This window comes from Motacilla alba, chromosome 1 (assembly GCF_015832195.1).
Source record: "Motacilla alba alba isolate MOTALB_02 chromosome 1, Motacilla_alba_V1.0_pri, whole genome shotgun sequence".
Lineage (NCBI taxonomy): Eukaryota > Metazoa > Chordata > Aves > Passeriformes > Motacillidae > Motacilla > Motacilla alba.
In genome coordinates this window covers 98502002-98518786 of record NC_052016.1, presented here as the reverse complement: position 1 = coordinate 98518786, position 16785 = coordinate 98502002, and the positions used below count along the sequence as shown (strand labels likewise).

At 37.8% G+C, this 16785-nt stretch overlaps 1 protein-coding gene across 11 annotated transcripts in view; it reads left to right on the top strand.

Moving 5' to 3' along the window:
* Positions 1-16785, top strand: part of TMCO3 (transmembrane and coiled-coil domains 3) — a 33146-nt gene that overhangs the window by 1614 nt on the left and 14747 nt on the right. For all 11 annotated transcript variants that reach the window (XR_005259582.1, XR_005259586.1, XR_005259575.1 and 8 more), the window contains exons 2-9: positions 1124-1666; positions 6161-6340; positions 7955-8146; positions 8814-8942; positions 11707-11799; positions 12946-13132; positions 14074-14191; positions 14829-15024. Coding sequence is in view for 4 of the 11 variants with exons in the window: in XM_038159832.1 (XP_038015760.1) it covers positions 1220-1666; positions 6161-6340; positions 7955-8146; positions 8814-8942; positions 11707-11799; positions 12946-13132; positions 14074-14191; positions 14829-15024 (1542 nt within the window). In the remaining 7 variants the exon portion in view is untranslated. The remainder of the gene's footprint in view (positions 1-1123; positions 1667-6160; positions 6341-7954; positions 8147-8813; positions 8943-11706; positions 11800-12945; positions 13133-14073; positions 14192-14828; positions 15025-16785) is intronic.

Here is a 16785-nt window from a genome sequence, read left to right as displayed (position 1 = left end):
ACTGTGACTGCTACTGCCTTGTAGGAAAACAAGATTCTCTCTTGAGCAGACTGCTTTCAGGTGACTGTGTCCGTGCTTGGTTCCTGATTAAGGCTGCTGGCCCAATGATCAAGGCTAACTAAATTTTTAGGGTCATACCTGCTGTATTGATGGTCTGTTAGCATGTTGTGCGTGATGTGTGTTTTTAGAAGTACAGAATTTTATATATTGGTATGCGTAACTTTGTGCTGTGAGGGTTTTTTGGGGGTTTTTATGTTTGTTTGGATTTTTTAAAAAAAATATAACTGTTATTTTGTGCAATAATGTCAGTAGTTCCTTCTAGGTTCTGAGGGAAGGAAATTAGTTTTTAAATTCTATCCTGCTTGGTGTTAAAATTAAATACAGCAGTTTAAGTATAGATCTTTGAGTAGTTGTTGGGAAATGAACTTAGGAATTAATTGTTTTAGTGTTTTTGTATTTTACTTTAAAATCTTGAAGATCCCTAATAGGTTTTGAAGTAAAGTACCTCAAGGCCCCACAGCCTTTCAGGTGAAGGAGGTTTTTGATCCGAACTAGTAGCACTCAGAAGTCCAGGAAGTTTTGCTGTTCTTTCTTCCACAATTATGATTTATAATGTAATTTGATACAGCTAGGTTTTTTTATTTTTATGTTACGTTGAATGTGTATAGTTGAATTTGTTAATGCTTCTGAGACTTTATAAATAACAAATGATTATGATACAATTTTTAAGGATAGATTTTAGAAGAGATAGGAGATTTACTGACAGCTAAGAGTAATGACTTCTAGTGCTGGGTTGAAATGCAGCCTATGACATCATGGCCTGATATTTCCAAAAGCTTTTCTTTCACGTAAGAAGTGCAGATGAGTACCATGTGAAGTGACTAAGCTTTCCAGTCACTGCTTTTAAAACAAGATGTTATCTAGGAAATAGTCAAGGGAAAAATAAAAATCTATCAGTAACCTTGGATTGTTTCTTTGTTTTCATAAAGGTTGAGTGAAGAAGACTATATGTGTTCTGTTAAAGCTTGTGGTGCAGGGGCAGCCTGGGATTTATTTTCTACGTTTGTTTGATCTGATGACCCAACATTACCATGTTTGATAACTGATGGGTACTATCTTGCAGCCTGCTGTGCATTCTGGAGATGCAGAAACCATGTAGCAGAAAGCTTTGAGCAGCTGTGGATTATCAGTTTCTCCCAAGAGGAATAAAAAGTGAAGGATGAAGGCGACTGGATTTATTTCCCTGTGGACGTTGGTTTCGCTGCCTTGTGGCCCCTTAGCAAACCCCGCGGAACGTGAAGATGTAGTGAAGCATGCAATAAAGCTGCACCGTGGGAAAGGGGCTGTTATCACTCAGAGGAAGCAGTGGGTGTTGGAGAGCTGCAGAAAACTGTCTGGTCTTCTTCGCCAAAAGAATGTTGTTCTCAACAAACTAAAAAATGCCATAAGAGCAGTTGAGAAGGATGCTTCTCTGTCTGATGAAGAGAAACTTTTTCAGGTGCACACCTTTGAAATTTTCCAAAAGGAGCTAAATGAAAGTGAAAACTCAGTCTTTCAGGCAATCCATGGCCTCCAGAGAGCTCTACAGGGTGACTACAAAGATGTTGTAAATATGAAAGAAAGCAGTAGACAAAGACTGGAGGCCTTGAGAGAAGCTGCAATTAAGGTTGGTTTCCCCATGTTTGTTACTAGAGTGTTCATATTCAACTCGTGATTTTAACTTTTTTATGGCACAGTTTCAGTCTGTTTTAATAAAAGAAGATATCTACATAAAACTTGCAATGTTTACTGTTTAATGACGTATTTGTTTTCATTAGTAAATTTACAAGTAATTCTGGTGTAGAGCTTAAAACTTATTAGCAGTCAATAGTTCTTATCTCAAAGCTAAACATAATCATAAGACCTATGGCAAATATAATGTTGAAGGGGGAGGAATAAGAAGAGTAAATCCATGCACATAGCACAGTTGCACTAGCCAAGCCAGTGGCATTAGCTGAGTGGAAATAGTGCCATCAAATGGTGAAATACTAAGGTTTTTTTCCATTTTAAATAAGAGTTGCTCAATCAAAGTCCACAGTTAAAACAGAATGACTTGCTGCCTTTCATTTCCATGTTTGTATAGATATGAGTAAAATGGATGTGCAAAACAGGAGGTGACTAGATTTTTGAACTCAATCTTGCACTCCTAGCCTAAGAAGTGCAGGTTTGAAATGCAGTGCTTCCAAGAAAGAGTCAGCTGAAATAACTTTGCCAAGAAGAAACACAGTCGAGTAGCAGTTGAACACAGATACTTCATGGAAAGTTTGAGTTTCCATGTCCCATTAGGTTGAGCACAATCTGCCACTGTCTTCTGGACTTGGTAGTGCTCAGACTGTGTACTAAAAGTCTCCCATTGAGAGAAAATGCAATTTAATGTATTTGGTATTTAAATTGCTCTTTTCCTTTCTCTACTCCTCAACCACTGGAGGAATATATTAAGAATTTTCTTTGTTTTCTGTCTTCCAAAAGAAGAGGCTGCCCTTGCACAAGGGAGCAAGAGAAGGAATGAAAATGTAATTGGCATTTAGCATTTGAGTTGTGAGAGTCTCTGAAGGGCATTTGTGCTGAGAAATGTGCAGACCTTGACAGGTGAAGTTGGAAAGAAATTATGTACAGTAAAGGTGTCCAGTGAATCATGCCAAGATAGGCTGGTGGAAGTAGAAATTAGGATGTAAACTTGGCAGACTGGAGAGAATCTCTGCAGTGGAAATGAAGAGTGAATTAGAACAAATTTGAATAGGGAATGATTTGAATCTATATGTATTCCAATGAACTGCTTTATATGACTTGTATAGTGATACTTTATGAAGTGGCAGCCTCTGCTGCATAGAAATGTCATAGAAATTGTCATGAGCTTTTCTTGGTTCTCCACCTTTTTTCTTTCTCAGAGTTTGTAAAATAGCAGCAGTGAGGCATTCCAGAACCTTCTTTCCCATTTACCTAATTCTTTGTAATGTTACTGTAAAATAATGAAGTAATTTATCCTTGAACTTGAGAATGGTGCTTCTTCTAGAAGGAGGCCTTTGTGTGCAATTATGTGTTTTAGAGGTGTGCCCTGTCAAAGTTTACTTTTGCTGAAGTGGATTGTGCAGGCTTTTTTTGTATTTTCAAAATATTTACTTGAGTGAGCAGTCTTTTGCACCTTCCTTCTTATGCCATGCATGTGGTTATTTAAACAGAGTATTAGTGGTCCTAACCTTGTAATTGTTGTATGAAGGGAAGCAAAAGATATGGAAAAATGCATGCCAAATACATGAAAATTGCATGGGATAAATTTGTTTTGTACTTGTTCTTAGTTCATAAGACACATATTAGGTCAAACTTTGTCCCAGTTTCATTTTACTGTAAGGATTATTTTGTTGGTATACTCATAGAACATCTGTTTTTAAGCAGTGAGTAAATGGAAAATACAAATAACTATAGAGGGTGCTGGACTCTTCCCTTTATTTCTGTTGAGTAGAAATGCTTGGAAGTCATTAGTGCTGGGGTATGTATGTATGTCTGATGCATTTCTTGCTGATTCTGCTGCTGTGAAAAGATGTAGTGGGATCATTCACAGTGTGGGGCAGGGGAAAGTAAGAAAGAAGCACTGAAGATGGTTTCTGCCTTCTTTTACTCCAGGATCCTGTTTGGAAGTTCAGGAAAAAGCAACAAAATCTTACCTACTTTTTAATTAGCTTCTAATTTCTTGGATGCCTTCTAATCAGACACGGGTGGAAAAAAATGACTTGCAAGTATTGCAAAAATGCAACCTCTTCTGCATGTGCTTTTTTCTCTGAAAACATAGTAGAGAGCAACAGCAACTCTGCATTCTGAATCAGCATTGCCCCAAAGTCTTAATCTTCATTTTGCTCATGTGTTTTCAGGCGTTCCTATTAAGTACACAATCCTTATCTGTATTACTTTGCTTAAGAGTTTCTTGTTATCCTCGTGATCAAGTGTTTCCAATCCCAGCCTGAGTTGCAGAACAGTGTTTGTACTGTGATGCATTTCTGCTGAGCATGTAGCAGGTTGTTTGAATTAACTTGTGCTTTTTATGGACACCATTGCCTGTGGTTGTCCCAGTCTAGTGCTATCCCATTTGTCTCTTGGTGGAAACAGGTGCTACTTTAATAGACTACAAAAACCTGAATCTTCATTAATTGAAGAAACTTGCAGCTAAACTCTTATTTTATCAAAGCTTTTCTACCTTGCTATTCAGGGAAAGTTAACTTCTTTGAGATTAGACATTATTTTTTATGTAGTTTGCCTTTAGCTCTGTTCAGCCTGTTTGTCTTGGCTGACAGAAAGGATTGAGATGGGCTCCTTGCACCCAAAACCTCTTCCATTTTTGAGGGGAAAGAATCTAACCAGTATCAATTTCACCTTGTGTTCTGAGTTGTTGCTGAATTACCAGAGAATCTGCAGCTCATATAGGAGCTGTTTCTTACATCTTTTGAGCTATGTCTGCTAGCAGAGAGCAACAGATAGGAAATGTTTTTCCTTGAGGCTGTATGAGAATGACTGTGTCTCTTACTTATGTGTTGCATAAGAACCAGTTGTTGACATTGGGCCAAACACATTAATAGTTACATTCTTCCCAGCTCCAGTTATTTTGGGACCTGGGTAACTTTCACCATAAGGGTGTAACTATGATAGTTCTAAACACCAGCAGACACCAATACTGCGGTTTCCTCACAATCAGAGGCATTCATCCGACTGTCAGGATTTTAAAAGGGTTCAGCTACTGGTTGTACTGAACATATTCTTCTCTTGGCATCAAGGACTTGACTGAATTATGTGCATGTTCTTGCAGGTTCTAAGGGGAAAAATGTTCATCTGCAAATGTGTAGAGGAGGAGACACTCCAGTTATTTAAGCATGGGTGTTTAGGACCGTTTAATAAGCTCAGGTTGAAGATATCTATGGAGGGTAGGCAAATAAAACACACAACCTATGGGAGATCTATGTTCTCTGATTTCTAACTGGGCATGGCAGGGGCAGGGCATCTGGGGACAGCAGCTTGTGTTTTCTGGGAATTGAGTCAGACCTATAAATTGCTTGCAATTTTTTTGGCCTGTTTTCTTCCTTTTTTTAAAATAATATTGGCAGAACAAGGGTCTCTCTCATCTGGGTATTCTCAGCATCCTGAATCTGAAAGGAAGGAGCACTGCTCTTGTGTGTGTCTCCTTATAGCTGTTCTTTCAACAGTCTTTAAAAGAATAGAGGCATGTAAAAGAAAGAATCTTTTTCCCCCAAAACCCTCAGGTTGTTCTCTGTCAATACACAAAGTATTCTGTTTGGTTACTGTCATGGTAACTATGTAAAAGGTGTTAGACCCGGTTGTTAGCAAATTAAGCTTTTTAGTTATCTTTTGGAACCTGAAACATCATAACATTATCAGGGAAATTACTGAAATATTTTCACACCATATCAAACCATATCAGCATATTTTCTCTTTTTACTTCAGAAACCTAGTAATTTCAGAAGTTGTCACTGCAAGTTGATAAGAGGCCCAAACTGAAATAGGGGGAAAAGTCACATGTTTTAATTCTGATAGGAAAAGTGCTTTTTGGGAAACATGAACAGGAAGTTTGGCTAGAGTGATTGGCTGCTCATCTCTACCCCAGCTCTTTTTTTCTTCCTGTTTCCACAGTTAGTGTAATTTTTTAAAACCATAAACAGACCTCTTCCTATGTTTATAAAAGGGCTTATAAAGTTAAGATTCATTGTGCTTTACATCTAATTTGTTTGTTTGTTGTAGATAGTATAGCTGTGCTTTCAAGGTATTATGCTTCCCTTCAAAAGTACAAAGTTCTGAACTTTATTTGGCTCTGAAATGTTTCCTAGAGTTTCTCAAAGTAAATCCTTTCTTGATTTTTCTGGATCATAACCTTGGGGCAGGTCTGCTGTTTAGTGTAATAGAAAAGGCTATGGTTTGGTTGGTTTGTTTTCTTGTGCACTTACCCAGTGAAAATTGGCACAAGAATTAGCAATCTTTAAATATCTTCATGACATCTATATTGCTATTGCAATTCCACTGATAAAATGTTTTCTGTGAAAAGAAGCACATATTTATGTCAAATACTTTTTCTGCTCAAAGGCCTGCCAACACTTTATCTGTGTGTTGTAAAATTCAACAGGAAGAAATGGAATATGTTGAACTCCTAGCAGCAGAGAAACACCAGGTTGAAGCCCTTAAGAACATGCAGCACCAAAACAAAAGCCTGTCGATGCTTGATGAAATTCTGGAAGATGTCAGAAAGGCAGCTGATAGATTGGAAGAGGAAATAGAAGAGCATGCCTTTGATGACAACAAATCTGTAAGTGATACTTTAGACCCAGTCATTTCATTGGAGTGCATTTATTTATAGTTGACGTTTGCCCTGTGTGTTTCTCTTGTGTTATATAGTTGTTAGGATTTTAGTGATTGTTAAAGAGTGAGCAAATAGGAGTAATTGCTCCATTTTGCTAGTGATTTCTGTGGTTTTGATTTGAAAGTCCTCCTTGGAGCTGCACTTTGACAGGCCCAAGTGTAGCACATCTGAGTGATACAGCCCGTGATAGATACGGCATCTCTGTGGTGGGGGGGACTGTGATGGCTGGACTCGGCAGGATATGGAGTTACCATGTTCAGCACTGTCTCCACTTTTTAATTTTCTTGAGAAAGTTACGAGAGAGCAAGAATCCTTACAGTTGGTTTTCACAGTCTGGAAAAAGATATATTTTTCAAAGGAAAGACCTGAAGTGTGTTTGTGATGTTACCTTCTTCCACGTCTGACTTCCTCTCCGTTTTGTATCTTGGCCTATCTGCACTGATCCTTGTTTTTATGTTGCATGATGGGACAGTATCCTTCAGGTAAGGCTACATGTCTCTAGAGCCAGGAATGCATCAGTTTATTCTAGTGTCCCATTTTTCCATCCTCAAATAGACTCTCTAAATTGGCCCTATTTGCATAAACACGGATTACAGTTTATTTGGCTTCTGCTCTTGGGAGGTTTTTGTTGACTTCCAGGTTGACTCCCAAGGTGAGCACAGCTCTTGAGTTCTGCTGAGGAGGCAAAACCAGTTTCTCTGTGGCAGAGAGCCAAGCCGTGTGTGGTTTTGTTTGGGTTTTTTTTTGTAGTTGAGCTCGAACCGAGAGAAAGTAGAAGCAGCTCTTTTATTTCGCGAGCGGTGGTGCCCCGTGGGAGCCGGGCCGGCGGCAGCGCCCTCTGCTGTCCCGCCGGGGTACAACGGCCCCGCCGGAGCCGGCGTTCTCCGGCGGCGCCTGGAACTGGCAGGACGCCGGCGCCGCCTTGTTCTCCCGGCATCTCCCTCCTCTTCTGCTTATCCATCCCTGAAAAGAATCATGAATAGCAACCCCGAGGTCTGTGTGCTTCTCCATCATTGCGAGGATCATTTTTTTTTTAAACTAAGACAGTGGAATTTTATAATAGAGAAGCTTTAATACAGTAATCAATATTCTGGTAAAGACACAAGCTTCCATTAGAATACAGCCAAATAGTGAAGTGTAGAAGGTAAAAATGAAAAAAAAAATCTGCACTACAACCTGTGTTCAAGAATTGCTGTTCTGAGAAATAAAATCTCGAAAATAACTAGGTAGAAACAGTTCTTATAATATCTCCTTCAAATTTACAGGATAGTCACCTTTTCTTAACTTGGAATGCAGCCTTTAGTTCAGATTTTTGTGAACTGAATATCACTTTGTGATCTCCAATTGGTTTTGTTCAAGGTAAGAAAATGTTACTTTTAAAGACATCAAGTTTTGATAAAGAGATTGAAAGATTTTTAGAGAAGAAACCTGCAGTATTTTTAGTTGGTGTCAACAAGTTCTGTAGAAACTTCACAGCTAATAGTCCTTCCATTATTATGATATGCTTTATTGACTCCCCTTTTTTTGTTTGTTTGATTATTTGTTTTATTTTTTAAAAAGGTAAGAGGTGTAAACTTTGAAGCTGTTTTAAGGGTGGAAGAAGATGAAGCCAACTCCAAAAGAAATGCTTCAAAAAGAGAAGTAGAAGATGACTTAGGGCTTAGTATGCTTATTGATTCTCAGAACAATCAGTATATCCTTACTAAACCCAGAGACTCAACCATTCCTCGTGCTGATCATCATTTCATAAAGGTAATAATTTTAGAGACATTCTTGTCATTCACTTTTGGATTTTGTCCCACAAGTTTGCATGTCAGTACTACTTGGTTGAGTGAGTATAGTTTCAGCATTTGTCTGTCTGAAGTTATCCCAGCATTCATGACTCCCCCATCTATGGAGACTCAGCCATGTCTCCCTACTCTTAGGTTTGTCTTCACAAGACTGATCGTGATGCCACTCTCTGTTTTCATTTGGCTTCTCTTGTTGCACCTTTGGGGCACTGTCCCTTCTCTCAGACTACAAAGTGTTAAAGCCACTGCTGTGCTTAATAAGCCACTTGCATGTTGTCAGTAGAGAGAATTTATCTGGTTGTGCCTTGTGATGAAAAAAGGGATACTGAAAAATATATAGACATGGTAGAGGTTTGATTGTATTTGTGCTTTATATAGAGTAACTAGATTGGGATTTTTATTAAAGTTACTTAAGGTCAGTACCTCATCTGCTTCATCTGAAAAACTGCAGTGCTTTCACCTGCAACAGCACTGAGGTTCATTTACAGAAGTTTTGTTTTCTTTTCAAACAAAGTAGTCTACAGTTAATTTTACAGCGCTATTTGTCTTCTGAAAGATAGTAGTCTTCAATTTCATCCCAAATTTATGTGTCCTTTATATTAATGCCTTTGTAAATCTTCTATATTTAGGATATTGTGACAATAGGAATGTTGTCTTTGCCGTGTGGCTGGCTGTGCACAACGATAGGATTGCCAACCATGTTTGGATATATCATCTGTGGAGTACTCTTAGGACCCTCAGGACTAAATAGTATCAAGGTAAGTGTGCAAGTTAGTTCTTGACTGATTAAATTCATTGGAATCTTAGAAGTAGTTTTAAAAGGATATTGCCAGCCTCAAATGTATTAAAAAAAAAGATATCCCCAAATCTGAATCTTTACAAGAGGAGAGCTTCAAATTTTATGTCTTTGAATAATTTTGTTTTCAATCTTTTTTTCTCCTATAAAATTATGACAGTTGTTGAAAGTGAAAACTGAAGGTTGTGTGTTGTGGAAGTTTTATGTCAGACGTTTTGGGTTTTTTTCTTTCTTTTTGATTTTAATCATAAAGCATCATAATTGGGAGCCAAATTATTTAAATTACATAAAATATACAGAAACTTGCAAAAAGTCAGTGTTGACAGTGGAGGAAGCATTTAAAGCAAATAGTTCCCTAAGGAACATAGCTTGGCTTTGTAGAGAGTTATTTTGCACCTCTGTAGTGCTTTCATCCACCCTGGTCCCCCTATTCCTTTCCCAGTACCCTGCCCGCATTCCTGAGGTCTTTTGAACCTTTTTAGCTCCATCACGTGTGCCCTGTTTAGTGTCTCCAGTGAAGCTGTGAGCTGTGGTTGGCTGCCCATGTTTTGATTCAGTGCTCGGGTGTGCATTAACAGATTGTTTTGCCAGCAGGCAAAACAGAGCACATGCTAGGGCTGCACAGTAATGTCTGCTTAAGTTGCATGTGTCTGTTGCATTGATATCCATGAAACCACTTGGAACTTACTGTCTTTGCAACATCTGCTCAGCCCTACATGGGCTTCTGTTGAAAATGGTTGTTGAGCTCAAAAATAGGGATTAGTAGAAATTGTCAGTTTTTGTTGATCTTGTATTGGAAGAGATAAAATAATCTCAGCCTCTGTCTTGTGTGTAATTCCTGGGTTGAGAATGTCTGGAAAGTTTGATCACTTAGACTGAGAAACAAGATTGTAAGCTTGGCATGAGAAAGAGACCCAACAACAAATTTTCAGTACACTTACATTGAAGAAGATGATGTGGTCAGAACAGATATGAAAGAAGTTTCTTACAGACAGTTTAAGTGACTTGCCTTTTTCTTGTGAAGCTGTGATTAAACATTATTCACCTGGATAATGCTCTTGTTGACTGAGTCTCTTGTGTTTGGTCTCTTCTCCATTTCCTAAAAAAGTTGAATGTCTGAGAAGGCAGGCAGATTCTAATCTGGCAGAAAAGATGGTTTCCATCCCCACTTCTGTAATTGTTGATAAACCTTGTTTTCTTCTACTCTGGTCTATAAATACATAGAAAAGAAACACTAGGATTTTAGAATAGAAATAACTATTCCAATCAATTGCCTGAACACTCCAGGGCTCACCAAAAGTTAATGCATACTGTTAAGGATGTTGTCCAAATGCCTCTTAAACACTGACAAGCTTGGGGCATCAATCAGCTGTTTGGGAAGCTTGTTCCAGGGTATCACCATCCTCACAGAAAAGAAATGCTTCCTAGTGTCCCGTCTGAGCCTCTCCTGGGGTGGCTTTGAACCATTTCCACTCATCCTGTCAGTGCATCCCAGTGAGAAAAGCTCAGCACCTCCCTGTCCACTTCGCCTCCTCAGGAAGCTGTAGTGCTCCAGGAGAGGCCACGGAATACGGCAGGATAATTTTGGGTGACTGGTGATGCTCTGTTTGATGCACCCCAGGATGGGGTTTGCTCTCTGCTGACTCACACTGAGCCTGCTGTCCACCAGCACCCCCAGATCCCTCTCTACAAGGCTGCTCTTCAGCCACTCCTCTCCTAATCCATACTTGTGCTTGGCATTACCCCATTCCAGAGGGATCAGAATCCAGCATTTTGAATTGTTAAATAATTTCCTCCCATTAATCATTGCCTAATGCTCCAGTGTATTTACATCCCTCTGCAAAGTATCTTGGATCTCAAAAGAGTGAACAGCACCTCCCAGTCTGTTATCAACAGCAAACTTGTGAGTGGTGTGTTCACCTCCTTCATTCTGGTCATTGATACATGTATGTATCTATTGAACAGAACTGGCCTGAGAACTCTGAGGGTACACCAGTTGCCAGCCAAAAATATCCCCATTTTTCTGTTGTGATGAGGAAGACCGCCACTTTTCTTGCTGTTGGATCCTTCTCTCTGTAGCACAAAGGCTGGTAATTGTGCTGGTCTGAGATGGATATGTGGAGCCTGCAGGATGGAGAGCCACAGCAGCCACAGTCTAGCAGAAAGATTATACCAATAGACCAGTAAAATACCTAGCAAGAAGTAGCTTGTGGAATGCAAGCCTTGGAGATTTAATAGTACATGCATAAAACATGGCCTATTTTTTTTTCAGTCAGCAGGTAAGCTTACTATTGAGGAAACTTTCCAGTCTGACCATTCACAAGGCTCTCTGCCTTCTTCACCTTTGTGCCCTTGGTTATCCCAAAGGTTGGTAGTTCACTGACACTTGTTGCAGGCTCCTACTGAGAGTTCAGTCTCCATCTCAGTCTGCAGCTTGCCAGCCAAGCTACCTGGATCAGAAGTATTCCTCAACACTTAACAAGATCAATGCATGTGTGCACATTGGGTGACCAGCACTCTCCCACCAAATTACTGCCTAGTATCAGCCAGGTGATGGGAAAAATAATTGCACTCCAAAGGTGCTCTGGGAACTTCTGATGTCATATGAACAGCAAGTGAACTGCCTGTGGAAATTTAATGAGAATCAATTTGTTTTGTAGTGTACTTCTAATTTTGTATTATAAGTCGAGATCTGTGCACTGATTTTTTTTCCTTTTTTTCCTAAGTCTATTGTACAGGTGGAGACGTTAGGAGAGTTTGGTGTATTCTTCACTCTCTTTCTAGTTGGTCTGGAATTTTCTCCTGAAAGATTAAGAAAGGTATTTTTTTATAGTAGCTCTGTGTAAAGGGATTTAATTGCTAATTACTGCAACTGCAGATTTCGGTTCTATTTTAGATTTTTACGCACTCCCTACAATACACTGGTGTAGCTTTGTACATTTTTGAGAAGAACAAATATGACATTTGCTTCTGCACTTTGGAAAGAACAGAATGCATTATTTATTCAGTGCCTCAAAAAAACCTACATTTGCTCACTATTTTAGTAAAACAGTTTGATTACTAGAAAATCTCTCACAGTTTGACAGTCCATCTCTGCTTTATTTTAACATGCTGTAATGTGCAGTTGCTGTTATGGAGTGTCAGTGATGTTTACCATTCCTGTTATAAAAAAATCTGAAAGTTTAAGTACTCCATACTGAATTGATAATACATACTCTAATGGCTAATAAACTAATTAAGCAAGTATGTTGACACAATCTGGAATATTAAATTATGTGGCCATGTGAATTCAGCAAAAACTACATGTTTCTTTTGGTCTTAATTTAAAAAAAAAAAAAGTTATAAACCAGCTAGAATTTTCATAGTGGAAAATATGGCTACAAATATGGGAAGACTTTATATATGTAAAGAATTGCACTGTGTGATCTGTTCCTAAACTGATGGTTGTGAGTTTATGATATTAGAAAAGCTTTAATTTATGACCATTTAGCTTAATCTGGTATTTCTAGTCCATCTAAAGTCCAAGATAAAAATCAGTAATTCAAGGGTTCCTAAACTGTAGTAGGTATTGCTGCTTCAGATTTGCTTCTGCACTAGTTTGGGGTGGGTTACTGGTATTGGTGACTGCCTTTGCCATACCCATTTTTTCTTCATCTTAGAATCACATCAAATAACTGGTCTTTGATTTGATAATTTTAATGTATTTCAAGCCTTTCTGGACCATTTGGCCCATAATTTGTCTGTGAGGTTTGGGAATTTCACCTGGTTTCTGGCAGGCAGTCTTTTGGGGTAGAATATCTACTCCGTGTTGTAAGTTGGGAGTAGGTGATAAAGTGTGACAGTCCATTATTCTGTGCCCCAGTACTACAGCCCCAAATCACACATCTTAAACTGCTTATTTGAAATGAAAAACATTGTAACTTAGCAGTGAGAAAAGTGTCATAAGAACTTGTTTTCTTCCCAAGGTATGGAAAATATCTTTGCAAGGACCCTGCTACATGACAGTTCTGATGATTGCCTTTGGTTTACTGTGGGGGCACTTGCTCCAAATTAGACCAACACAGAGTGTCTTCATTTCCACTTGTTTGTCTTTGTCAAGCACACCACTGGTGTCCAGATTTCTTGCAGGTAGTGTTCGAGGAGATAAAGAAGGTAAATATGGCTTTAAATATGGGCTACTGTAGTATCTAATAAAATTTGAAAGAAGTTGACTTTGTAATATTACAAGAGAAGCTAGTTAAAAAAACAAAACAAAACCCACTCTTAAGCCTGGTTTACAAACAATCATCCTTATTTAACACTGCCCAGTGTTGTGTGTATTCTTGCTAGGAAGTGTACTTGATTTGTACATAGCCAGTCCTCTTTGGGCAAAGACAGTGTAGTACCACCACTGCAGTACTCTCCATTGAGAACTGACTTTACTGAGTGTCTGGAATCCTTGAACTTTTTAAGAGGTTACCAGATTACCCCACTGCTACCTGTCATCGGGGCAAAAAGGTTAATTTAAAAAATTCCTTCTTCAGGAAACAGAAACCAGTTCTGATGGTTTTTCATAGCTAACAGCTTTTCAAATAAGGACCTTCAAGGGCCATATTTCTAGCTTCTCAAATACTTCTAAATGTTTCCTTTTGAAAGTTTGACATTGTGCTTTCTTCCACTTAAATCTCCCTCATACAAATTGTGGTAAAGTACTCCTCACCCTCTAGAATATTCATTCTAATGCCAGAATTCAAGGTGTATATTTTGCACATGCTGGCTTGAATGTGTGTCTTGAGAATAAAGCCTGTATACTCTCAGTAGAGGAATTTCACTCAGTGTGTAACTAGTGCTTAACTGCTAAGCAAGGTCTAAGTTTTTATTGTGTAACAGAAATTTCATATTAATATTTTGTTTGTATTTTAATATGTCTTTATAGATACATTTTAATTTACCTACTAATGGGGAAAAAAACTCCATGAACTGTTTTGAATGACCTTCAGCCCATTAAGAGCTATATTGGGCTTCCTTTTGATTAAGCCTTTTCTAGATTTGAGTGTTTGCAAGTATTCATAGTTTCTGATGACTGTTTCCATGACCACTTTGCTGGTGTGCAGGGGATATTGACTACAGCAGCGTACTGCTTGGCATGTTGGTGATGCAGGATGTGCAGCTTGGTTTATTTATAGCTGTCATGCCTACACTTATTCAAGCAGGAGTGAGCACATATTCCAGGTAAAAAAAATCATTGTATGGATCTTCCCTCTACCCCTTGCAATTAGTATGTAGATTGCCAATATGAATGGGAAAGCACTACAGTTAATGTCAGTTCCATGGAAAATAGGTTCTCTGTTTAGTGAGATTTATTTTACTGTTCCTACTTGTCATGAAGTAGAAACGTGTAGTAGTCATATGAAAGTAGATGTGAAAATAACTTATGTTATTTTCATAACAGTAGTTATGAAGATAAGTTATGAAAATAATCTATTTGCTATAGCTGCTTTAATCCTGTGGGGTAGTTAAAATTTTGAGTGAAAAGTTTGTTACTGTAAAAAAACAAATTAATTTCTTCACTTACTTTATTCCTGCAGGGCACGTTTTTGTCAAAGACTAAGCAACAGTATTATTGTGTCTAATGGCTTACCTTGGAGATTAGTCAATGAAAATCTTTCTGAGTCAACATGGAAGTAAATTCTAGACTGTAAAAGAGGTTTCTGGGCGTGCTGCAGATTTAGTCTTAATCTTGTTTACTAATGTATCTAAATACCTTCCTGATTTGAGCATTTATGGAATTGGGTATTTTCATTTATGGGGAACTGGTTGGGAAGTATGACAGCACTTGAAAGAAACTTTTTGTTTGTTTCTCTTTCAGCATTTTCAAGGAAATTCTGAGAATACTGATACTGATTGGCCAAATTCTGTTTTCTCTGGCTGCTGTTTTTCTCCTATGTCTTGTTATAAAGACTTATCTCATAGGACCGTATTACCGCAAGTTGCACACAGAAAGCAAAGGGAATAAAGAAATCCTCATTCTAGGAATAACTGCATTCACCTTCCTTATGTTAATGGTAATCTTTTGAATTGATAAAACATTTTTATACATGTGGTAGTTTACTTCATCAGTATCACAAAAACCATCATGCTTAGTGTTATTGCATATACATGTGCCTCTGTAATTATTTGGTTTTAAATTGTTTTAAAACAACCCCCAAATGTGCAGCTGATTCTTGCATTGTGCAGATGAGCACAGATGAGTAAGAAGAGATACAGTTTGAATGTGAATCAGCTGAAATTCTGCTGTCAGCTTTTAATACAGCCAGTTTAGGAATCATGATCTGAGTTTTAATTGTGGGCTACTTTGTACATTTGAAAATAATTCAGGATGGGTTTTGAGATACTGATAATGACATTTGTGATGTTTGCTCACAAATTTCTTCTTAATAGCAAATTCTCAACATGGTTGTTGCTGTAAAATAATTTTCTTTTTGTGTGAGAGACACGTTTTGGGATGAAGTTAGGGAAGTAGAGAAATGCCTTAAGGTTTATAGATTTTGATTAACCCTCTTGGGTGTAGTTAATTTTTCCCCTGAATGCTCCTTTTTTGTTTCTATCTCATGTTTTCAGCCTTCTGAAAAACTATACTGCTGGAGAGAAGAATGTGACAGTTGCTTGATAATGTTGTGGGTTTGACCCTCCATTATCCTGAATGTGCAGATTGTTACATCCCCTGAGAATAATTAAGCCAAATAGTTCCTGTGCCTGTTTTCTAGGGGTGTTAGCTTAGTTACTACAGTCCAACAGGAAAACCTTACCTTCTTCAGGAAGAAGGTTAAAAAGAAGTTAGTGAGACCATTGCTTTTGTTAGTGACTTCTACTGTATAAGTTAAAAATTCCATTGCTCTAAACAGCTATTCATATTTCAAATGTGTCCTCTAATAAGAGAAGAAACAAAACTAGTTTCACCTTTTACTTTCTAACAAGCAAACATTACACTTGTAGAACAACTTTAATAAAAAAGAGCAAAGAAACCACTGAAGTTGTGTAAAATACTATGGTATCTCGAAGCAATTTTACTTTAATTAAAACCATGGCCTTCATAGAATTGGGCTTCTTGTATCCAAATTGCATTTCAAATACACAAGGAGTTTGTCTATGGGACTTTACACAATACATGTGCATACACAAACGTGGTTGGGGGGGAATATGTTTGAGTTTGTTGGATTTATACTGCAAACCCAGAAGGCTTCTTCAGCATTTTCAAAATTCTTTCCTTTTAAAGTTGATGAATAATTTAACAAAGGGAATTCTACAAAGGATACTGCAGGTAACTTCAGTGAACCAGTTGAGATGCTTGATATTCACTGACATTTATAAATTAATTATAGTAATGGTACAAGTTATAGGTAAAAAAAAAAGTGAAAAAATGTTTGCTTGTTGAGTTGAATAGGTGAACAAACAAATCTTCTGGAAAACCAATATTAATTGGTATAGATGCTGTACTTTGTCAGGAATACAAACAGAAGATAAGTTAAAAGTGTTGCATATCTTTGGAAAGGTTAAATTAAAGTTTTTGGGTGCCAGGGAGGAAAACAAACTCTACTGGATTCTGCAAAGATCTTTCTCCTTGGAAAGACAAGCCTAAATATTGAAGGAGCTTGTGTAATTAATCTGCAAATACAGAATTTTCTGTACTGGTGTAATTCTAAAAAAGCTTTTGAATATGTAGAGGAGCAATAAAAGACTGCCTATTTTAGCATCCTTAACCGAGGATGATCTATTCAGAAAATTTGAGATGTGTTTTTAAATAAAAATATTTAACTCACTGTTTA